This window comes from Helicoverpa zea, chromosome 3 (assembly GCF_022581195.2).
Source record: "Helicoverpa zea isolate HzStark_Cry1AcR chromosome 3, ilHelZeax1.1, whole genome shotgun sequence".
Classification (NCBI taxonomy): domain Eukaryota; kingdom Metazoa; phylum Arthropoda; class Insecta; order Lepidoptera; family Noctuidae; genus Helicoverpa; species Helicoverpa zea.
This window is the reverse complement of record NC_061454.1, coordinates 4,607,744-4,632,963: the sequence shown is the minus strand read 5'-3', so window position 1 is coordinate 4,632,963 and position 25,220 is coordinate 4,607,744. Positions and strand designations below refer to the sequence as shown.

The 25,220-nt window shown below is 37.9% G+C and overlaps 3 protein-coding genes across 4 annotated transcripts in view; 2 read left to right on the top strand and 1 right to left on the bottom strand.

Moving 5' to 3' along the window:
• LOC124646096 (LIM domain transcription factor LMO4) overlaps positions 1–5,882 on the top strand; it is an 83,185-nt gene extending 77,303 nt beyond the window's left edge. For both annotated transcript variants that reach the window (XM_047186142.1, XM_047186141.1), the window contains exon 5: positions 3,467–5,882. The gene's annotated coding sequence lies outside the window, so the exon portion shown is untranslated. The remainder of the gene's footprint in view (positions 1–3,466) is intronic.
• An 8,921-nt stretch (positions 5,883–14,803) lies between these two features.
• Positions 14,804–15,949, top strand: LOC124645714 (larval cuticle protein A2B-like). The gene is made up of 3 exons (XM_047185572.1): positions 14,804–14,945; positions 15,291–15,365; positions 15,446–15,949. Exons 1-3 carry the CDS (start codon positions 14,928–14,930, stop codon positions 15,947–15,949), a joined length of 597 nt encoding a protein of 198 aa, XP_047041528.1. The 5' UTR covers positions 14,804–14,927.
• A 297-nt stretch (positions 15,950–16,246) lies between these two features.
• On the bottom strand, positions 16,247–25,179 carry LOC124645997 (endoplasmic reticulum transmembrane helix translocase). Its single transcript, XM_047186007.1, has 10 exons — positions 24,721–25,179; positions 24,527–24,616; positions 24,230–24,436; positions 21,432–23,381; positions 20,933–21,170; positions 20,092–20,288; positions 19,528–19,670; positions 18,974–19,106; positions 18,397–18,540; positions 16,247–16,836 (listed from the first exon to the last, which is right to left on the bottom strand). Exons 1-10 carry the CDS (start codon positions 24,988–24,990, stop codon positions 16,726–16,728), a joined length of 3,483 nt encoding a protein of 1,160 aa, XP_047041963.1. The 5' UTR covers positions 24,991–25,179; the 3' UTR covers positions 16,247–16,725.
• Positions 25,180–25,220: the final 41 nt, after the last annotated feature.

Here is a 25,220-nt window from a genome sequence, read left to right as displayed (position 1 = left end):
TCTTTAAAATCAAATGTCATTAATTTTGAGTAATTATTCACAAAAGCACAAAGTACCAAAACTTTCCATGCACAACTTCTATTAGGAAACGAACTTTCGAATCAAAACAAAGCGAGTCTCACACGTGGCAGACAATTAATCAACGCGTGCAAGACAAAGGCTTACTTCATAAACCTTGGGCCGATAGACCTCGATGCAATATCGTCGTACGTCGGCCGACTGTTTGCCGACCGCTCGAAGCCGCGCCACCGCCTACAACTATTAAATTATTTAGGCCCAGTCTTGCATTGTCTCGCGAAAGTCCGTCCGGGCCCCGATTGTCGGCCGGATCGGGCCCAACCCGCCGCCAATATAAACAGTCGTTAGTGTTGTTACAATCGAATAGGAATGTCCCGAATGTGCGAGTATCGTTCGCTAGGAATCGTTTTGTATTGAGTTAGTGCCCGCACGCGTCCCCGTGTTTGCTCTAGTAGTTAATGGAATGCCGATGGACCATTGTGAGCGCAGAGGCGTTTTCTATTCAATGGCCGATATTAAATTGAACGCACATACGCAGAAGTTCCTTACGGTATGTCTGTAATAACCGAAATTTGTGTTAGAAGCGGGCCTATTGTCTATTCAATAAATACTGTGCTTAAACGTATGTAGATGCCGAAATTAATGCAAATACATTGTAATTTGGTTTATTTAATGAAATCTTAGAGAATGTAATGAAAACGTAGTATTTCTTAGTACAGATTGCATAACTAAGGTTACTGGTTATAATGCAGTTTCTGGTACAATAGCTACGAATCGTTTCGAGTTTAATATAGCCTTCCATTCTTGAGCAATATCGTATATCGGTGATTACGGTGCAGCGGGCGAGGTCACGCGACCCCCTGACCCGGGCACCGTGTCCCTGACCTTTACAGGGTTGCACACACACATACAGACACTTACACGAACTATTTTTGGCAACTTTTTTGCCGGTCCGTACCTTCGTTAGTTGGTCTTACGGTTTGTTGACCCCAATACGTTTGATTCTAATTGAATTAAGTTGGGTATGAATATCGTGAATTTTTAAACATGGTCTGAAAGGGTTTTTTTATTGGGATGTAAATAAATGTTGCCTAGACGATCGCCTATTCTTGTTTTCGCAAAAAGGATTCGACATTGGAGGTAGGCTTTTTGATGAGTACTTGAAGGAATTCCCTCAGGTCAGGTTTGAAAGTAGGTACATGAACGGGCTACCTTATATTTTTACCTACTTTATTCTTATGGTATTTTAGAAACTTTAATACTGCTGCTTGTTAATTAATAGGTACATTTAAAATGAAATGCTTCAAGCTTAGAAGTAGTATTAAAATGACAAACACATGAGGGGTTGGGAACTGCCCTCAACTGACCTTAACGAATTGCAACCCCGTCTGCACTATAATGAGGTTAGGGCAGAAAGGTGCATGGAAATCTATCCTTCCTTTGTATGTTGTATATTAAAATTAGGTTTCGTTAAAATTATGGCTATTTAGTTTGTTTGCATATCCGTATTTTTTTTTTTAATATTTTGAAATCAGGCTGTTAAAAGAAATAAGAGTTATGTAAATCTCAAAGTCATAAATAGGTGTAAGCAAAAAATAGATATTCGAAAGTTAAAATGATGCATGAAACATTAATAACAAATCATAATTGCATTGAATTATACAAGAAGACTTGCGAAAATAATATGTTCATATATTAAGAGCCGAGTACAAGGCTGAAATGCGCCACCGTAACACACCATTACATCGCCTCCACAAATATTATGCATGTTTAATTAACGCCATTCCTAATTCATAATCCGACAGTGATAAATTAGACAGCTCCGTCCGCCCGTAATTAGGTACGCAATTATCGCAGCCCGTTTGAATTCATTAATGCTGAAAGTACCAACGGTAGGTGAACGTGATTTATTAGTCACCTCAGTCTTGATAGCAATTAATATCGCGTTACAATCACCCCCTATCACCGCACAGGTATCCTCGATTTTTAACACGAACGAGCCGCCGCGTGAAATAATTAATCAGCCACACAAGATCCTCATATTGCTCCCCCCGTCCTATTATTAGGCAATAAGCGTGTTTTCCGCGGCCACCGGGCGCACGTAATTGGAAACCCTCCCGCAACCCTGAGCCGCACCACCTGGCTCGATGGCGAAACAATTGCCGAGCGCCTAATTATATTTTAATCGCAACATGCCCCCCGCCCTGCGTGGCCCGCCGGCCGGCCGCGAGGGGGGGGTCACAACACCACTAATTCATTTGTGCGGCGAGGCTCGTCCAGCGCGCCCGCCTCAGACCCTGTTTATTCTCATAGGAGAGTTTAGGTCTCCTAAAGCAATACCCACGCTTAAACATATTAACCAAAGCGTTTACGTGAAGGGTTTAATTATGCACTTTACGTTCTTGGGCACAATGGCGTCAAGTTAATTAAGTTCTGCTTGTTTAAAGACTTGACGTGAGTAGATTGTTGCTTTTGGATAAACTTAATTTATGCATTAAAATTCGTCGTTTTTAGCGTGCTCACATAATACATGTTTGGAGGCAGTTCCATAAAACTTGCGCAGAGTTGATCAAGTGCAATAAATATTAAAGTTACAATATCATTGTTAGAACACTCCGTGTACGCGAGCAGCTGTTGCCTCCAACTATGCCAATTGTGTGGAGGCTTTTGTACTCCATATTAACTATGAAACTATTATAGCAGTACAAGCCTATCGCCCGAGCTACAAATCAATTTGCCATTCATACATTTTGAGAGAAATTTCGTTAGGTACCTTATATCAAGTTTGACAATATTAGTACAACATACTCGTGTTATTGAAGCAAGTTGTTAGGACAACAGCAGTGGCTGTTCGGACGCCTCGTGTATTGTGTAGGTAATCAATTTCACAGCGATATGTGTGAAAAATGGACGCGAGCGGCGCCCTGCACCCGCGCTGTGATATATAGCCACTAAATGCTTTACTTACAATTACTTTAAGATATATTGGCAAACGTGAGAAGCCATATACAACATTTTGTTATTTTATGGATACAATATATAAAATTTAGTAGTAGAACCTCTAGGATCTGCAATAAAAATCATATTCTTATGTAATTTCCCAAAGTGATAAGTTCAGAGTTCCGGCGAAGTTACGAGGTGTCGGACATGTGATGCGATTTAGTGTTGCTCCTGCGCCCAATCTGCATTAGCATGAAAGCCTCCTTGAGGAGGCGGCGCGGGGTGCGGGGGGCCCGCGGCTATGCTGCGCATTGGCCATTAGCGTGATTACAGAACCCCCTCCATCCACGAATTCTTCAGGCCTCTCATCTCATAATACTACATATTTCATTATTTATGTAAGCCCTGTTTTTACTCCAATCTCTCTCGGAGATTACACGCACAATCAACCTAATTTCGCTCAAGGTAATGCCGGAGATCTTTTAAAATGAATTTGTAATTGTTTCAGATGATGTCGTGTTCGTACTTGAGCGCGGCGGCCATGGCTCCGGAGGCGTCGAGCGCTGCTTGCTGGACGCCGCCCGCGATGTGTCCGCCGGCGGAGGCCCCGGCCGGCATGCTCTCGCCGTACGTCCAACCTCCGAGCCTGTTGAGCCTGCAGCCCGCCCCGGCCGCGCCCGGCCCCTCGCACGAGCCCGCTCTCGACCTCACGAAGCCGTCGACATCCCTCAAATGTCATCTCCCGTCTCCGGCCAGCGACGGCGAGACTGAGTGACAGTGTTGTGCCACAGACAATTTATTGAACTTACGACACAGACAAAATTATTACTGACAGCTGGGAAGCTGGCCGTCAGTAACAATTTTTCTTCTGTCAGTGAACTGTTAAGTTATACGTTAGTACCTACTACATATTTAATTTCGGTTGTGAAAATGGCAATTTATATAACTTTAACTTGCTATATGTAAATTTCCATTAAATTACTGATACTTAAGAGTTGAACAGAACGAGATGTGTTAAACACAAGCGTGTTGTTTCTATTTTAAATTAAAGTGATAATTAATGGTGGACGTGGAAAGATCAAGCATATCTTTAATATTAAAAAGCTGTTGTTTTTGAAGCACTCTTTTATTTTATATGAACTCGATCCATCGAACAAAATAAATTATAACTGCGTAATTTTGTGAATGCTGTTGTAGTACTTGCGCAGATTGCAATTTCACCATCGAAACAACAAATGAATATGCATTTTATCAGCAAACATTAATTTGAATAAAAAAATGAACGAAATATTAGAAATGAAGTATTAGCTCAAGAAGCAAGTTGCATCAATAAATACATTAAGAGTATGCAATCTAGCCTAAAGGGTATTTGGGGTTACTTCTCCGTTTAAAAAATTTTTACATTTGTGATTAATCGTGAGACACCTAAAACTCCATGCGTCTTGCAATATTTGCTGACAGCCATAAAATATATTATAAAACGTAAGAAAGCAATGTCGAATCTTGCCAGAGATTGTACTTTTTACTTTAATTTTAATTACCGCTATGATATATCGCAACAACAATGTTTCTTGCGCACGCCTCCCTGTGATTTGCAACCTTGCTGTGTAAATAGTTCTCTCGTCTTTTGTTATTTCTTTGTAAACGAGCTGTAAATCAATTGACTCGTTATTAATACGTTTATATTGTAAATATTAGTATAAACACCATAGATTTAAGTAGACACATCTTGTACCTAAGCGAGGGCTTGTTAGGCAACTTTTATTTGAAAAGCCGATTCAAAACACAAAAGCATTTTTTTTTTTGTTTGACGTAATGGTAATGTAGAAGTTAATAACATTACTACATGGCTTTTGGTTTACGAATCGGAACACTTTTCTGAAGAAAAATTGCCTAATGTGTTCCGATGCTAAAGTTTGGGCGCAAAACTTCGTAGCAATAATTTTGATGCCAACATCTTTGAAGTTTAAATTCAAGTAAATAACGGTCTCTGTATATATTGATCTACGTTTTACCAGTTGTTCGATCGATTTTTAAATGTATACAGTTATTGTATATAAGTAACCTTAAACGCTAACATTCCTTTATATGTGTACCTATGAATAAGTCGTTGCAGACAAAGTTGGCGAAATAAACCAAAAGGAAATAATGAAAACAACAAATAAACTGTTTTTCTCGTAATCCAGGTTCTGTACTTAAATAACTTATACTGCCCTTTAAGATAAAGTGTGATCATCAATCACGTGCCAGTTTTATAAATAGAGACGACGTTTTAAAAAAATGTGTCGCTCCTATAGCCTACATGTATTAAAGAATATATCATTAACTATTATGAAACAACCATTAAATCAAAAGTTCACTAATTATTTCCCAAAGGTTTATATCGACGACTGAAACTCCATATAAATATTACCTACATAGAGTCAGCTCAATATTCATTCAGAATAGTATATTTATTCTTTATACTCAACGACGTTAGTAAATTCATGATAAAATACTTTCCTTTTATTGGAATTCAAGATTTTAGTGGTTAGAACTTTAATCAGAACTGTATGTCATTAGATTGTATCTGACAATGTTTGTGGCCGGCATAAAATATAATGTTAGCGTTTAGTGAATCTTGCCATCTAAAGATATGTTTAATTTACGGAAAACACCACAGGTTTTTGGTCTGACTTATGTTATGGAGAACTACCTTAGTATCAGACAAGTTAAAATATGTTAGACCTTTAATAACGCTTGAGCAGTTGCCGACAAAATGTCTGTCATTTTCGTTCAAGATCTTCGGTCCAAAGTCAGACCTGAAGCCTGTGGCGGTTTGTTAGAACGACAGTTATGGTGTTACCAATACACAAAGAAAGAACATACAATACCTAGCCTAAGAGAGCCGGTGACAGGAGGAGAAAATAAAATTTTGTAAATTATTTACGCTGTTTCAATTCCCCATACCTATACCATACCGTTCATATAGCTTGGCTAAATAGCTGCCGCATGAGTGAATCAATCACAAGGTGAAGCAATGCTTGGTGTGATAGCGACATGTAGGGAGATCATCTATACCCTAACAATATCTGTCCTCCGCATCCAGGGAGCCACGTTTTTTGGATGTACCAAAAATGCATATACATCAACTGGATGAATTAGTAGTAAGTATTAAGTAATCTGTAGTTGAAGGCTTAAATAAAAAACTATTACATACTCCTTAGATTTATGATTTATGTTATCAAGTTGGTTTATTAATAAATCTGCCATACAAAGGCACGACTCCATCCAAAATCGCACTAAGCTTGCGTTCTGCAGTAGATGTCTGAAAGCTTCTTACGAAACCTGAAACTGAATTCTGGTAGTCAGTAAGAGAATCTTTGGGTGTCCCGACATTATTTATCTTTCTTATTGGAAACTCCTAATATGCAAAATACATCAGATACAGATTTCTCTTTACAATGGTAATAGAAAAAAAACATATATAAGTAATAATATAAACAGTCTGATATTATCCACGAAGTATTAAAGAAATAAAAAGATAATAAAAGATATTTAGACATTTTACCCTGGAATGTAATTTCCAGTTTATCATCATCATGCCTAGCCTTTTCAACTAAATATTTTGACTGCCTAGCTGACAACCCACGACCCAATTAGCAGACAACATAACCCTATCTTTCTTTTAGACTCCTTACAATCCCCTATTTCTGAGAAATCTATTTTACTTCTATCTAGGCAGAAAAAAAAAACAAAATTAAACATTCCATTTAATTTAAATTAATGTTGGATGCTCTCAAACCGTATTGTTCCGGAGTAAAAACAAGCAGTTACTTACATTTTGTTGGATTAAAATAAAAAGCAAGAAAACATCTGGTCCAAATTGTTTAACATTGCAAATTGAACGATTATGTAAACAAGCCTTCCCGAAGCCTTTTTTGACTGGCGCCATGACACAATGAGTGGACGAGACGGTGAATTAGTATTCAGAAATATTTCGATTTCATTTCCTTTATGCGAACGGTAAGAAAAATCTGAATTTACTTAGCCATTTGTGGATAAAGTGTTGCTTAATCATGCAGATTACTACAACAACAAAACCTTTATTATTTTAACGATTAAAGATTAGATCTTAAGGCTTAGTAAATAACGACTATAATACGGGTCTAATTTATCTGATTAACTCTTTAAAGCTCGTTGGAAATGTTAACTAAGATCGACCACATTCATTCCCACGTGCAATAAGACAAACTCTTTGGAGTAAAGAACCAATTTGTAATTTATAAACGAACTATAAAATAAATTAAGCGGACATTAAAAGACGTTGAGAAAACGCGAATAAAAATCCTTATTTCTTTCATGAACGAATGAACATTCTGCATCTTAGTACGTATGCCTTTATAACACGCATTCACGTGAATTTGAATTTAGAACTAAGAAGCGTGACATTAAAAAAATATGGTTTTTATTTCGTAAAAAGTTTGCTTTTATTTATTATCCTTTTTGGGCATTATGTGACAAATCTGAGCGCGTTCACGTTACATCGAGCCTTCCGTTCAATGAGTGAACATGAAACCCATCGGGTTTCTATCAGCCTGTAATCTGAGCCCAAACATCTATATCATATCGTCCGAATTCTGTACCACTACCACGGTTTTGGCTCAATTTATATAGATTTTTCATAACTTGCTGTTGTCAGGGGATTTACACGCATTTCTGTTTAAAAGTTTATTTTCATGTTCAAGATATACATATAGATATTTATTAAACACAAACAAGAGACAAGAATATTTCCAATATGAAAAAGAAGACAACAATTTAGAAGACAACAGATAAAAACCACAGCATAAAAAAGCAATAAGCAAGACAGCATAGGAACATATTTATAAAATGACAAATAACAACGGCAACCTGTGTCGCTTTATTTCAGAAGTATAGTCCTGCATATTATAAAATCGAGTACTTATTGCACTAGGAATCAACTGTAAAGCAAGTGTACTTTATACTTACACCAACCCAACAACAATACAAATAAAACACTTTTCTCAAGCCAATCTCACACCCATTATCACCGCGAGTTTGCTCTCGAGTTCACCTAGTAGGTCCCCAATGGAGTGCACAGACGAAAGCGCCTCACGCCTGTTGGCCACGAGTTTGGTCTGACAATTGGATTATCTTGTTGTGCCGGCAAGTATTTCACAACACAAAAATATCATCGAAATAACTTCCGATGGATAATGGTTCATTGCGAAGTTTTCTTAGTGTGAGAGTTAGTTGAGTATGAATATTATGATACAGGTGGGTACTTTGTTAATAAGTTAAGCGATTCTTAAGTCGAGGTAAATCTGTTACGCGTTTATGCACTATGTTTTAATAAATATACAAGGTATGTACGTGTGAGGATTTATTTTGAGACATCATTTGAAACGATGGCGCAACTTTTCAAGTGTTTAATATTTGCCTTTCCCAAATCAAAAATCATTCCCAAAATTAATTGTGCAACACCCCAACTCAAAAACCAATGACTCCAATTAAGAAAAAAACTGCAAAAAATACTCGAACAAAATTGTATATTCAACAGATCTCATTAACAGACATCCGACGCGGTGAACCCAGGGGTTCTATCAGAATTTATCCGGCGGCACGACCAATTACGTAGCACGCCTTCCTTCCTGACCGACGCACCATCAAATATGTACTTCGGCCTTTGGCTAGAAATGGCGAAAAATACCGGGAGACTGACGCGGGCTGCGGACACGAGTATGAATGAATGATGGGTGGCATACGAGAGACTAATCAATAGAGTCGCTGCAGGCCACCCTACAATATTCACGTTAGTAATGGCCGAAACCACTCGCCTCCTGCCACGACACGCATACAACCTCGTTTATATTTTCCATTTTGAAAATCGAAGCCTGTAACTTAATGAGTTCAGGTGACGATTTAGTACGAACTTGTCTTGTTAGTCTCATTACAAACCTTTAACTTTTAATTACAAAGAGCAACAGTAAATTATCTTCTACTAATGACATGGGACACGATGAATAAATTAATCTTAGATTTCAACGAGCTTTTATAAGAAAATAATTTTAAATTTTAGTGCAACCACATTAAAGAGCTTAGTTGGAATAATTAATAAATAAAAATATCTATGATAAATTCATAACAAACAAAAGAGGTATATTTTAAAATAAATAAGAAGGAGCTCATTTGTCTATGAACAAGGGTGGACATGTCGGAGCCGGACTCGGGATAGTCCCGCAGCAATTGTTAGCTGTATGTAAGGCACTGAGGGTCACTTCGAGCAGTTCTGTACGGTCGGCGCAACAAGTTTTACTTTATTGAAATATTTATTTCTTATTCAATAGTTTAGTATTTTAGAATTTGTACAGAGTCCATAATACTAAACTATTACGAATAATGAAGATTTTGTTAATATATAAAGTTATTCACAGGACAGTTTTTTTTTTTAATACTCCACAAAATAAGAAATTAAAATAACGTAGAAATTTTAATTATCAACACATCCTTACTTAATACATAGGTACGAGAATTGCGAAAGTTACTTTGTTTGTTCTTGTACGCCTTAAATTGATAACAAAATGACAGAACCTAATCAATCGGTTAACTTCATTTGGTATGGCGATAGGTTACATAGGCTTTCTTTCGATACGGTAACTATGGAAAAATAATTTCTTCTATTCATTATAAATATTAATATAGAAGGAATAATTTAATTTAACTAACGATGCCACCAAGAAAACGCCAAACTTGTAAACCAACAAACAAAACCAAACTACAAATCCATCCAAACTTGTTTCACCAGCAGTACGTTGTTTTCTTTCAGCCGAGGCTTATTATGATACACTTTAATAACGTTAGCATACATCATTATGCGTGTTCGGGTCCAGCGAGCCATGGGTAACATGTTCCGACATCATAAGAAAACCTACAAACAACATAACGATCCTATTTTGAGGAATACTAATGAACATGGCCCTTCCAGTGACGTTGGCTGCTGTTTTCTTTATGGAAATAGCGTCTGAGCGCTTGTGAGTTGTTTTTGAAGGTGGAAATTATGATTATAACTATGATTTCATATTCTGGTATCTATATTAATTTAAGTATACCTATATATGAAAAAAGGGTAAGTAATCAAAATTAAGATGAAATATTTTTTATGCGTTCAGTCAATTTGTTGAATAACATTAAAAAAAATATTTAGGTCAGTTTCCTTAAATTCAATGTGTATGTTGACACCATGCGATCGTAGCTAACCGTGTGCTACGCCGTAGCGTGGCGTAGCGCATGCATGCCTACGATTCCCATGTAAGCGCATAGATGATGATGAAATGATCAAAGAAAGAGAAGACACACATTTACATTAATTTGTTAATTATAAATAGAGCACAAAAATGCTCTAATTATATGAGGATTTTATATATACCTAAAAGTACATTTTCTATACGTTTTCATTGTAGATTAAAACATTCCTTGCAATAGAACTTTCTCCATTATCTAAGAATTTAAGTAACAAAGTTAATTAGTATTAGCTGCAAACAGTGAAAAGCTTAATAATTAAAAAACCGTCTATCAGCGCTAATTAAACAGATTCACTTAGGTAATTGATGCATAATTGATTCTCACAACCCACTGGCTTTGTTTACGATTTCAGGCTGTAAAAAGTAAAATAAAGTTCAGTTAAGATAAACGTAAGTCTCTTGTGGGAGCTTTGAATAAATGTAATGGTTTTGGTAATGTTGTACCGGGTTTGATGCTCGGTTGAGATGAATGATTATTTGAGCATCTCAAATTGTGATGCGAAAACTGCGGTGGTGCTTCTTTGATTATCCATCCAAATGTAATAGCAATAATACTTAATTATTAATTATACGCTAGATTTCGCCAGTGACTTTGTCCGCAACTGTTTCAATACCTGGGGGGATACTACTTTCAATAAATTCTTAGGTACCCTAAAAAAATATCACCTGTCTGGCCATTTTAGCATAACGAACTGAGTTTCTCGTTTATGATATTTTTAAGGGTAACGATACGATAAGGGCAAATGGTGACACTCCACGTAATAAATAATTTAAAAAAAAACAGCAGCTTAGTCGCATACAATTTTGCCATACCATGTAACACTCCACTTAGGTAAGTAGCTACTCCTAATACCCGCAATCAGTCCAGTAATAAATTAACGCCATTACTAAATTATTCGTAGCTTCTAGATTAATCTAGAAGTCGGGCCGCAGTCCGACGCGGCCGCTCTTACATTATTACAGCATTCATTAGAGTTCGCTAATTACTCCTTGCTTTAATGAATAAGCTCTAATGAACCACTTTCTGTTAATTAAAGGCGGCGTGGGGGCGAGGGGCGGTGGGTAGGAGGAACTTTTCTCCGGGCTCTGATTGCAAATGTGAATTTGTGTAAGTCTGAGTGGAAAGAGTGTTCCAACTTCCAACTGAAAAGGGGTAATGAGCCGGTCGAGTGGGGCAGAATTAGTTGCAACTGTGAGGCTAGATAAATTACATTCGGAGGTCGTGGGATGCGTGGTCGTGGCAGTCCAAAAATTATAATAAAGTTCATTAACTTGAAGATGTCACAAACTGTTAGAAAGCCTATTTATTCGGAAAAACTATGTACTTAGACTACTTTTATCCGGATGCATGAAGGACGTTACAGACGCAAGGAAAAGCCTGTTCTGAAATATTTGATACAATAACCAAAACTTATTTAACTAAAAAGCTTTATTAGCTACATTTAATGTAGTACCTTCCCTTAGAAACAATTATTTTAGTACGTTGTAATTTTCTACCCAATGTAGCTACTCAAGCTGCATCGTAACAGTGTGAAGAGAACCTTATTTTCTTCAACTTGTCCTTAAACCATATTCGCATTTTCACACAACACTGCCTTCGATACAAAAAATGCAAGTCAATAGTGAATAAACATTGTAGACGGGTTCCGTACCGAGCAAAATATGCCTAAATTGGTATATCAACTCCGTTAACACGAGTTCTGCTGCAGTTGTTGTCAAAGCTAAATGGCTGTGACACACAAAAACCACTTTGGTATATTCAATTTGTATGATATACTCAAAATAACCAAATTGAAACATTACCCCTCTTTTGAAAGCACCTTCAAAATAGTGATTTAAACACATTTTTCACCGAATTCTGTGTACCAAACGATGTATTATAAGTGCCAGGCTTTCCCATATATTCCACTGAACCCCAAACAGCGAAATAACTCATGTAAATAGGTGAGTATATTATATTAACAAATGCACATACATACATATTGACATTATAAATGTCGTAAATATGTTCAAGCCTAGTTGCCTACCTTTAGCAAAGGTTATAAATATGTAACAGCCTTAATTAATAACTTTAACGAATGAAGACAAGCCTGTATGAATATATTTTTATGCAATTTAGTAACGAAGTGGTGCAAATCTACACAAGCATAAAGCAATTTTTCTATTGTTAAGACTTAGAAAACCAGGAGCGGACCAGGACTATAACTCTAACTCTAGAAAAGGGTTTGGAACATTGCTATTAAAACAAAGTTCAGATCATGTGCATCTCCTAGTCCTAGAAGATAGACATGATTTTCACGTCGATTTAATAGTTTGTTCGTGGAATGGAGGTCTTATGATCAAACATGCACTAATAGTTGCAAAACATCGCAGCCTTATCTTGCCAAAATAAGACGAAAACTAAAAAAAAATAAGAACTGCATTTTTGTGATCAGGTTGAAAATTATACCTATCTACTTAATTTACATGTTGTAGTGTACTGTATTATCACCGATATCTGTCGTCTCGTTGTCGCATAGACGCGGAGAGTGCACACTATACTCTATGGCCAGTTGGCGGGAAACCGGGAGAGTGTGTGGCACGGGAGTAAGACGTTATGTGGGCAAGCGAGCCGATATCCTAATTATCGGATGGTAATTACAGAGACACAGGTAGGGCGAACACTACACATGTGTTATGTGTTTACGTTACATATAAAAAAAAGGTTAACTTTAATTTCAGTATTTTGATGATGCAGAAAAGTAATGGACGTCTTTCATCTGATCGACATGGGGGCCATCATTTCCTGTGTATGTCATGTTATCGGGAGGTCCATACACCTACCTCCCAATCTTCCATGTAACCAAGTAGTCAGAAACAAATCAAAGCACAAACGTAGATCACCGAGCAGAATAATAACCAATCAGAGCGGCTTACATCTCCCCACTACGCAACAGTTAACATGTCTGTAACGTTCATTAACAGTGGCCCGGGAATTACAACACCTATCATAGATACGGATTGACTTAACGCTATCACGGATTGATACAACTGACTACAAGTCTCAGTGACTGACAGAACTGGCACGGATTGTACCTTCAAATACCTATTTGATGATTTATGTAGAATCTACATATATGAACTACATGAAGTACAAGCCGTTTTCCCGCGGTGTCACCCGCGTCCTGTGGGAACCACTACCCGTAGCTGTATGAAATATAGCCTATATTACTCGGAAAGAGTGTAGCTTTCGATCACTGAAAGAATTTTCAAATTCGGACCAGTAGTTTTGATAACCCATTTATCCAGGAAGGCTATAGGCTACCTTTTTATCTGGGTGAGCGGAGTCCCACGGAATGCGCGAGAAATCACTGGTGGAAGCCAGTAGAGATACAATCATAGTATTTGTACATAGCTAAACGCATATGCTATTGTCTTTTAGTCTTTTCTGCAGAGTAACCGGTCATAACTAAGAACGACGCAAGACGCACGCTTCTACCGCGTACTCAATAGTCGCAGCACCCAATTATTTGTAACATTTGGAACAACAAGTATGTAATTAAATTAGATGATTATTTTATGCAACTTACCAAGTACATAGTAGGACGAACAACTGGACACTAGTAGGAGTTCTCTCTTCCCTAGGGGATGGGTACTTATTTCCTATGTACTTATCTACCTACCAATAAATATTTAGAATCATACCGTTCAGAAACTTCGAATGAAAGTTCATGTATCAAAATAAAAGGTCGGGTCACGAACGAGCAGTCATGTAGGATAATATATCATGGGTGTCTTTTAAAACCCATGGGGGTAATAGCCATCAGGGGTGGACCCCATCAGTGGCATAAATATGTTATTTATAGATTCAATTTCTTCTCCATGTGTGTTTAGGTAATATAATTTAAGTTTTGGCTTTGAGCTCCATTACTGGTTCTTTGAGGTGTTTTCTTACTCATATACCTACTTTCGTCATCAGATTTTTCGATATTAGGAAATCACTTGATCGGGTGGGTAATGTACGTAAACATACTTAAATTACAATATTATTAAATCTGTCTAGGGGAGTACATAAAGGTTAATCGATACATAGGGTTAGTATATAAGGAAGATTATATGGGGGGTACATATGTAAGAACAATAAAAGAAGTTAGTTCTGGTTGTTACCAGCTATCCCCTTTTAGCGGAATACTTAATCCATATTTGAATCAGAATTTTCAGGGATGTCTTGAACATTACTTACAGATGGATGATAGTACTAAACACTAGTCTCTAACCCTTGAGGAAGTGGGGGCGCGAGGATATTATGATAAAGTTATCGACTATTTTCCGGCATTCACGGATGACTGGATCAATCAGAAGCAAATTGAGTAACAGCCGGCCAATTACTCACATAATTCCTGTTAACCGGACAGGAATCTGATGAAACAATTACCCACAGCTACAGAGAATACGGACTGCACCAACAATTAACTAATTACCGCCGATTTTAGGACACGTTATGAAAATATATTCGAAGGTGCGTAACGTGAATAATCAATAAGCGTGAAACGACCAAGGATTGTAAGGAATTGACAAACAAGGAGCGGTGCTCAGTATAAATACGTTAGTCGAGTTGGCAATGCATTATTACTGCACAAACAGTTTGGATAACGTTCACGGGCCCGCTGAACTTACCTGTTCATCATGTTCAGTTTCATTGCGGTAAGATACAGACATGTCTTCTCTACACACACACGGGGTGTCAAGAAAAAAATGGAAAATTATATATCTTTGCTATAAGTTAGCGTGAAGATCTCGGGTTAGTGACGTCAGAATCAGATGCAACAAGTGTAATTATAGGATCTGTTTAACTTGATTGATATATTTGTGTTAATCTGTTTGTGTAAAATGATTAACTTATATCAGTTATCAATTCAATCGGTCCACATGTAAGTAGGTGGGTACATCTATGATTGATTTCGTGATACATTGTACAATGCTTACAATACAGTTCAATATTCATGACACTAGTTGCTTCAGTATTCATACATTTGCATTTATTTTCAGATTGCTTGCTTGCTTGGTGTAGCAACGGCCGCTCCGTCCGACATCGGGGCTTTGCCCATCGCTACCGGCAGTATTGTAAGTATTACATACCATTGCATCAGAAAATATTCGTCGTATGAATGGTCATTCAATATAAATTATATTTTTCTTCCCAGTCGATCCCGCGTTACGGCTTCAACTATGCGGTCAACGACCCCATAACTGGTGACCAAAAGGCACAAACCGAGTCTCGCGACGGAGGCGTCGTGAAAGGCTCTTACTCCCTTACCGAACCCGACGGTACCTTGAGAGTGGTGGACTATACCGCTGATCCCGTTTCTGGCTTCAACGCGGTGGTGAAACGCGTTGGCCCTGCGGCTCACCCACAAACCTTGGTCTCTGCGCCTGTCGTCAGCAAACAGATCGTGGCTCCTATTGCCGCTGCGCCGATAGCAGCTGCCCCTATCGCTACCGGGGGTTACGCAACCAGCTTAGTCGGCCTCGGAGGACTAGGATTGGGACTGGGAAGTGGTTTAGGCCTTGGGTTGGGCTCAGGCATCGGCCACGCCGGAATTGGCCTAGGCTCCGCGGACCTTGGCCTCGCTGGTGCCGGCATCGGCTACGGCGGCCTCGGCTACGGCATCGGAGGACTGGGCGGCCTCGGTGGATGGAAGCACTAATGTGATAAGGTGCCAGAAATTCCCTTACGGACGTTATCGCGACCTTACTTTCCTTTCGCATCTGAATGTTACCTGTTCATTAGGCGATACGAATAGTATAGGTTGACTATGTATTTGTGAATACTGAAATAAAATAAGTGTCACGGTGTATTGTGTTGTTTATTTTGTTTGACAATCATCATAATAATTAGGGACTGGGTTATTGCTATGCAGAATAAGCGTAGGCCTACATTTTTCCGGGTTGCTTGCGATTAGGTAATAACGTTTACGTATACCGGAATAAATGAAACAACCAAATACATTTAACTACACAATTATATTTCATAAATACCATCGACACATTTATCCATCATACTTAAATGCACATATATTTGAGCGGTCACACCGTCCCCAGTCATAAGAATACACCGAGACAAGTAACGTACTTTGTTTATAATTTAGATATTTACACGAAATGCCCACAGATTAAACAATTGTCAGATACTCCGTTTTGTATGATTACGACTTGATAAAATTAATAATAATAACAAAATATACAAATTGTCGTAGCGTATTTATGCTACAGTATCATAAACTTGAAGATTTTGATTGGTTGAACGCAGTTAAGGCAGGATCTAATACAGGTTCAAAATTAAACAACATATTTTTGTGTACTTACGTGTGTAGATACGAGGGAAATAATAACTTTAAGATTCCAATTGAAGTATCTGTTCAATAGCTAATCTGTGGTACAACACATTTACCTATATTAGCAGCAATAAAGTCGTGTAAAGTCGCTACGTGCCCTTAGTTCTGAGCCCCTCGCCGAACAGAATGAGGCAGAGTCGGTCCACTAGGTACGCGAACAGCATATCCGCTATCAATACTTGTACTAATATAATTCGGTACTGAAACAAGATAACAATAATTATTGTATACAAAATCTATATATATAAAAATGAAACCCGCTTTCCGTTGTCACGACATAACATGTACGGCTCGACCGATTTGGCTGAAAATTAGAGGGGAGGTAACTAAGACCCGGGAGAAGGTTTTAGGATAGTTTTTGTCACCATCCGGCTACGGGACGCGGGAGAAACCGCGGGCGAAAGCTAGTAATAAAAAATCCCACCCAAAACAAAAATGTGAAAGGCTGCCAAGTTCGATAATATGGGAATGCTTCGCCTATAAAAGAAGTGAGATCTGAATAAGTACCAAGTTCCATACACATACCTCAGTTAAAAATAGTTACTTTTTAATGACGTTACTTGGCAAGGCAATAAGATTTCATTTATTTTTGTAAGGTTATTTATTTTCTTTTTTTCTTATGATTAAGTTAGTTAAGGAAATGTCTCATTTACCTATACTAGATTTTTGAATATGCACTATGCTTCTTACAAAGAAATAAACTAGATTAACTAAATGGACTAGATTTACCAACTGACTGACACGACATGTTATCATAATGTTCGTGGATCAAAGTTACACATTCGTTATTTTAGAAAGTGACTCACACTTGGCCGTTTTCAGATTTTTACTTTACTTTGACTAAATACAAACCTTTGTAACGAATTTCAGATCGGTACGACCATTCAAAGATATATTATATAAATTTTTCCCTATAATATTTCCCTATAATGTCGCGACACCTTTTCACACACGGTCGGTTAGCCCCATGGTAAGTTATTTATTAACTTGTGTTATGGGTGCTAACACAACTGATAAACTACATATAGCTACATATATACATATTTATAAATACATATAGTAACACCAAGACCACGGCCAACAAGCATGCTCATCACACAAATATCGACCGAACCGGGAATCGAACCCGGGACCTCAGGTTCGGCAGTCCGGCTTGGTGACCTTTGCGCCACAGAGGTCGTAAATATAAATAAATTTAGTTCGTTTTAGTTCCTTAGGGGTATTTTACACCGAGTATTTTACACCTTCATTATTTTGAAACTGACTCACACTTGGCCATTTTCAGATTTTTCCCTTTACTTTGACATAAAGACCTACCTCCATGCCAAATTTCAAGTCAATACGACCATTGGAAGTGGTCTAGGTTTTTGATGAGTGAGTCAGTCAGTCAGTCAGTGAGTGTATAGTAAAAATAGCGATTTTCTGACGTCAATATCTCAAGACCTACAATAGGTATATTAATGAAATTTTGTATTTTAGATAAGTGAGGGGGTCTCAAAAGATACTAGAAATTTGATATGCGTAAATAAAATAGATTTTGAGTTATAGGGGGGTCGAATTTGGCCCGAAATGGTTCGTGTAATATAACCCACGGCCGGTGTGTCGCTTGTTTTTGCTCGAACTTGGCGGACACACTGCCGTGTGTCTAGATAAGTATAGAAAAATGTCGAAAGAAATTCAACTCAAGTTTTTTATTTACGACTTTTCCGTTTCAGCTAAAGACGTTAACTTATTTAATATACTTATCATTGAATACTTACATCAGGTGGGAAATATACAATTTCGAACATATTGGAGAGGTCTGGGAAGATGCCGGCGGCTAGCGCCAGCACGGCGCCGCTCGACAGCATTATACTGTACAGCAGGGGCTTGTTGTCGCGGAGACCTTCCATGAATGGCTCGCCCTGGTGATAAGGAATATTCAAATAATATGTTATATAGACCGTCATCCAAAGTGTTGAGGTCTACAAGTCGCTAAGGTATACTTTTGTAATGGAACGTTAGGGAAATGGTTTAGATGGTTCTACATTCGTAGTGTGGAAAATCAACTCGGACTGACCCTGGCTATCCATGAGCTGATACATTTATCGTGACTATTTATACCAATAAAGTTGGTACAGATCGTGAGCCTTCAAGAATAGACTCGGAACAGCCACATGGGCGTGTTTGGAAGATCGTAAGATTGTATTTGAAATTCGGAATTTGTTTTTTCTTTGGCACTGATATCTTCGGCTGATATACTGCATAAAATTATACTAAATAATAGAAAATAACGTTATACCTTCGAAAAGGTATATAAGTGTAATGTACTATTTTGTAATAAACTCGGTAACTTACCCTGTAGTTAATAGCAAAGGTGGATATCTGCAGAGACATTGAGATGATGTACACGGTGCTGTTGAGCAGGTCGGGCGCGAACTCTCGCTCCTCGTCCTCCGCTAAGTCCATGTCTAATTTCGGCTTTGTATCTCTGTAAAAAAACAGAGACAAGGTATAATTAAATACTTTTATATTACGGATTCGAAAGAGTTACCTTGGCCCTGGTACATTAACGGGTCCAAAAGGAACAAAAGAGGGTTTTAATCAGTAATCAGTTAAACAGTAGAAATCTAACACTCCCCTCCGTTCATTTTGTTTCTAGTACTTCGTATTGTTTATAAATATGTTTTGTGAACATAGTTTAGTTTACAGGAATGCAGGCATTTTTTTATATAAGTAGGTAGTTATTTAGCCAAAGATAGTTTCTCCTTGTCAGGCCATAAAAACATTTTTATTATTTAAAAGCTCTCATATCTAAATTATACATATTGCTATTTTTCATTACATAACACATTCACTGTTCAACTATTACCGACGTTATCCTCATAGCAATAAAGTTTAAAATCATTTACCTTCCCGGCGACCGCGACGTAGCCTCATGCACCAAGTATATGAGACACAGGAAGTGCACCGCGAACTGTGTGAGCACCGTCATTATTGTGTACACGTTGAATATGTTCGGCAGGGGACGCTGTTTCGATAGCTGTTTTAGCGGCTGTAAAGTAAAAATTATAGGTGTGTTAGAATTTAAAATGTTAAAAATATTGTGCTTAATTATATGCAATAGGTACAGAAACTTGGAAATTCATCAATTTTCTCTAAATCATCATTTATTTATTTTAAAAATGTCTTAGAACGTCACTGGCGCTGTTGGGTTCAAGAAATCTAATCTTTTGAATTAAGTTTTTATTTCAATGTTTCAAAGTCTTTGGCATTGGAACCGTGGGCTGCACCATTTAACTATAACTGAACCATTTTCAGTTGTCAAATCGCCGATTTGGCCAATGGGCAGCTGGTACATAGCTGATTATGGTTTGGTTGACGAGTATGACGAGTTAAATGGTGCAACTCACCCTTAGCGTTGCATTACAACGTAAATAACAGTAAAAAAAATAGTTTTTAAAATAAAATCTCACCTTAGATCTGGATATAAACAAGAAGCATGAAGCTAACAAGAGACTCTGCAACGTAGCCTGAGTATCACTGAACTTGATGCCATCAAGGTACAGCACTGATTGACTGTAGGCCAAGATGAGGGCATTCAGAGCTAAGATCTTGAACATTTGTAGTGTTGTCACTAGGGTGCAGCGGCCTTGCTTGATTATGTGGCAGACTGGAATTAAGAAAAACATTAAATAAAACTACTTATATGGATTTTATTACGATAATATTAATATTATTTAATCTCGACGTTTCGGATCTTTTATTCGCGTAAGTGTCAGAAATCAATAAATAAATAAATATTTATTGCCAAAAAATACATATTCACACATATCTAAACGTTCATTCATCGTTATAACAGCAAGCAAAAATAAATAGCGTAAAAAAGCTATAATTTTACCTACTCGCTGAATTAAATGTTATTCCTATTTTAACTTTGTAGTATCTTTGTTACTAATGTCATTGACCCGTTAACTTGACCCTAGGGTAACTTTGTCTGTGTTTTTCAGATTGATTGTGACGAAAACGTCATTTTATGCATCTAGTCTAGTAAATACATGTTCGCTTATGTGATGATGGCCACTAATTGAGTGAAGGTGCTACATAGTTTTAAGCGTCAGCTATATAAGCCTAGGTATACCCTACACTTTTGTTTTACATTTTAGGTTTTAATGTTAATTACATTGATTTTTTAATATTATTTTAATTGTATTGAGCGAGCCAAGGCTTTGGCAATAAGTAGGAGACCTTGTTTACAGACTCCTTCAAAAGACATTGAATACAATTCATACTGAGTTAAAAATAAAAATAACTTACTACAAAATATACTGGACAGCCGACTGGTGAATGGGGCGGCAACACTCGCGTCTCCCAACCTGACGAGCTGCATATCCTCTTCCTCCAACTCTCGCATGGCTCTGCGGAGTCTTGCGGCGGCCTCGGCTCGCGCGTCCGTGCGACTTGTCGTGCGACGCGGCGCCTCTTCCACCGCGCGTTCTTCTCGAACCTTCTCGCGCGGTCGCTCGGGCGCGTTGGCGAGGATCGCTACGCCTACCTACAATTTAAAAGAAGAATACGTTAATCTGAGTTCATTTGTTTGTCGATTTTTGCATAAAAAGATGGCGGTCATGGATGATGAAAAATAAATGGGTTAGAAAAAGAACCTAAAATAAAAACTTTCATTAACGATAAAAAAATATATTTTCTATTTTTGTGGTGAAGGAACAAGGACATTTAGTACAGAAGGAAAAGCCTTGGGCATAATGATTCAACTTTTGATGAATTTAATAGATCTAGTAATGTGTTCTATACTCACGTCAGCGTGTTTCAGAGCTCCCACGTCGTTTGTACCATCACCACACATGAGCGTCACATATCCGAGCGAGTTCAACGTCACCACCACAAACTCCTTCTGTTTTGGCGCGAACCTCGCAAATACCTTTATATGAGGCATCAACTCCAGCAAGAACTTGTGATGGTGCTCATTGAGGAAGGTCAAACCTTCCCCTGTTATACACAAGTCGAACTTCGAAGTCAACTGCTTCGAAGTCTTGAACGGATTCACCGGGAGATTCACTTCTTCGTCTATTGAAGTCCATCCCCACTTACTTTCACTCTCAGTTAGAATAAGAACTTCTTCCTTCTGAGTGAACTTCAGCTCTTTAGCGACGTGACACGCCGTTAGAGGGTTGTCACCGGTAATCATAACTACGGAATGAGAAGCATTCACGATTTCTGATATCGCTTTTTTGGAATCACTCTTCAAGGGACACGAAATGATAACAAAGCCAACAAAAGTCAAATCAGACTCTATATCTTCTCGAGACATGTCCCTGATTTGTTGGGAACTTAATTTGCCTAAATTCCTATATCCTAATGCCAGTACTCGCGCCCCTCTTCGCGATAGAGTCAGGTAGACGTGATCGTAATGACTGGGAACCTCTTTGAGCATGGTCTTTATAGTTTCAGGCGCACCCTTAACACTGCTTATGTAATGGGTTTCCATAAAACCTCTCTCATTGACTTGATAGCCTGCTATCACCGACATTCTTTTGAGAGCACTCGAAAAGTGGTTTCTGTGAACTATTTTCAGTCCTGGTGATTTTCCTTTCTTTGGCACGACAGCGTCTCCTTTGGTCAAGTTCCATTCGGCAGCTTTTAGAGTAGCTTTCTCTAAGGGGTCTCCCACCACGCCATCGTCCAGTTGTACTAGAGAATGACATGACGCCAACACTTGTATTGTCTCCATCGGTGCTTGAGATAATGGAATGACTGTAGCATCTTTGTGGTCCTCTATTCCGGCCACACCTTCTACAACTAAATTATCACTCGTAAGTGTACCAGTCTTATCGAAACAGCATATTTCTACTTTTCCTGCAAATGGTATTCTGAAAGGTTCTGTACAAAATACTGCTAATTTTGATAAAGATAATAATGATGTGTTGACTGCTAATGACAACTCTATTGGCAGTTCAGGAGGCACAACTGATGTTAAAATCAATGTGCATTCTAAAAATAGTTTGTATCTATTCCTCTCAGGATCTTCACAGCCCTTGATCCAGACATACGCGGCCGCGGCGATTGCGAAGATAAGCAAGAACAAGATAAATCCGAATGTCTCAAGATTGTTGGCTGTTACTCTCTTCACACCAAACAGAATAGTTCTTAAAAGTTTTCCTTGTGATGTATTAAAGCCATTGCGAATAACATATCCAATGCACCCATTGTCAGGGGCCTTAAGAGCTGATGAGGTACTTTTGCTAGGAGAGGAATGTTGAACAATCTTTGTACCACCAAACAACATGTGTAGCTTGCCATCACCTTCAGGGTCTAAATTTTGTTTTAAATTTTTCTCATTATCTACTGCTTCTTTCATTTGAGGCACACTTTCACCGGTTAACATGGACTCGTCCACTATGCATGAACCTCTGAGGAGCACAATATCACAAGGAACTAGATTGTCATTGGTGGATCTTATAAGAGACACTACATCTCCTGGTAGGAGCTGATCACTCATTATCTGCCGCCACCTCCTATTTCTATAGACATTGATATTGTACGGTTTGTTTCCCATCTTTCTGATCTCGGCCATGTTCCGCAGTTGTTGTTGTACTAAGGTGCATTCAAACGTGACAAGCATAACAAGGGTGAATATGGAGTAGTACCAATATTTGTCTAAACACCATAGTGCAACACAGAATACTTGGAATACAAAGAAAGGTGCTGTTGCTCGTTCCTTGAAGAGTTCCATGAACTCGGGAACAACCTGTAACAAATATGTTTCTCTACATTCACTCTTTCATATAAGTATTTTTGGAGTTGTGCTATTCTAGTGAGTTTATTAGAAAAATGCCTGGCCTTGAGAAATTCTAAAAATACAACAGTCACACAAATGAGGTTTGGTAGGTACTTATTTAAATTATAAAATCAATAGCGTATATAGGTATGTCACAGTACAGAATTAGATATAATCCAATAAAAAAAGTGTATTAAAAATAGAATTGAGTGCCACTGTATAACCTTCATATTTTCTCATGCTACTAATTTAATTACATAATGTTACTATGTTGATGTGTGAAAGACTTTCATTCCCACACATATTTATAAATTGTAGTGTTATCAAAACACATTGTTAAGATGAAAAGACAATTGCCTTGCTGTGTTTTGTTTCAGAATATTCTTTATGAACAATAATATTGTAACCAATTGCCCGGGTAACTGGGTTGAAGAGATCAAACAGGCAGTCGCTGCTTGTAAAACACTTTTACTCCGCTGCATACAGTCAGACTGGAAGGTGACCCCAACATGGCTAGGCAGATGATAATGTATTGTAACCAGCTAGGAATCAAATTGTTTTCCAGTGTGTACCAAGTATTTCATTAACTATTTAATCTGACGTAAAGTCGCTGAAATGTGCAACAAATTGTTTGCAGAACCAGAATTCTTATTATCAATTATAATAAGGTATTAGATATGGTTCGCAAAACACAAATAGTTGTAATCAACTGTATGGTAATGGACACGGAACCTTTTCTGAATACTAATGAGTTTGCATAACTGAACGTTATGTCTATTCTCTATAGACAAGTATTCTCTTTACAAATCATGACTTACCATTATCATTTCATTCTTTCCAAACTCCTTTTCTGCAATATCAATGGCTTCATCGTCCACATAACCTTTGGAATCCATATACTCCTCGTAAGTTTTACTAATTGGGAACTCAATTGTGTGAAAAGACTTCTTGTCCCAGTCGTAAATGTACTTACTCTTTTGAAATATAAACCACACATCTGGGTGTATGCTACCCTTTTTGGTTGACTAAAACATACACATTTAAGTTAGAAATCAGTTGAGCGATTAGACAAAAATGGTATAATTTATTCTCAATAACAAGATTGTAAAAATTACCTTGGTATGATGGAGTTTAACAATTTCAGAAAATCCATTATTCGATGTGGGAACAACTTTCACTATCTCAGCCTGGATTGGGTCTTTAACCTAAAATTGAATCAACAAATGATGTACAAGGACATACAACAGTTACATCTACAGAATTGAAAGATGACAGTCAATTTGTTGAGCACAACATGTGTGCTACTTACCGAGGAACACGACAGGAAACACTGAATGTGGACGCTCCAATAGCAACAGAGACATATGAGAATTTGTATAGTAGCGACGACCACGACACTCACAAACCCAGCTTCAAAATTTTCCTCGAAACCATACACAACGATCCATGAATAAAACACTATTGGGTATATTATCAAAAAAGGCAGCACAGTTCCTTGCAGAACAGTCGGGACCGGCTTGAAAAGCTGTGTATATTGAACTAAATCGTCCAATGACGACTGCATCTTATTGGATACCATTTTATAATCCTATTACACTCTAAACCCGTACCAATATATCACTAATGGCCTTTTTAACTTTTTGACGTATAGTTATACATAATTTATTCATTCATCACAAGAAACTAATTCAAAATATAAATAAAATTCAATTTTATTGAGTTTACTCAACTTGACAGATTGACAATCAAGCGAGGAGGGAGGGAGGGGCTTAGCGGAAAACCGGAAAGAGTTTGCTGAAGAAGGAGCAT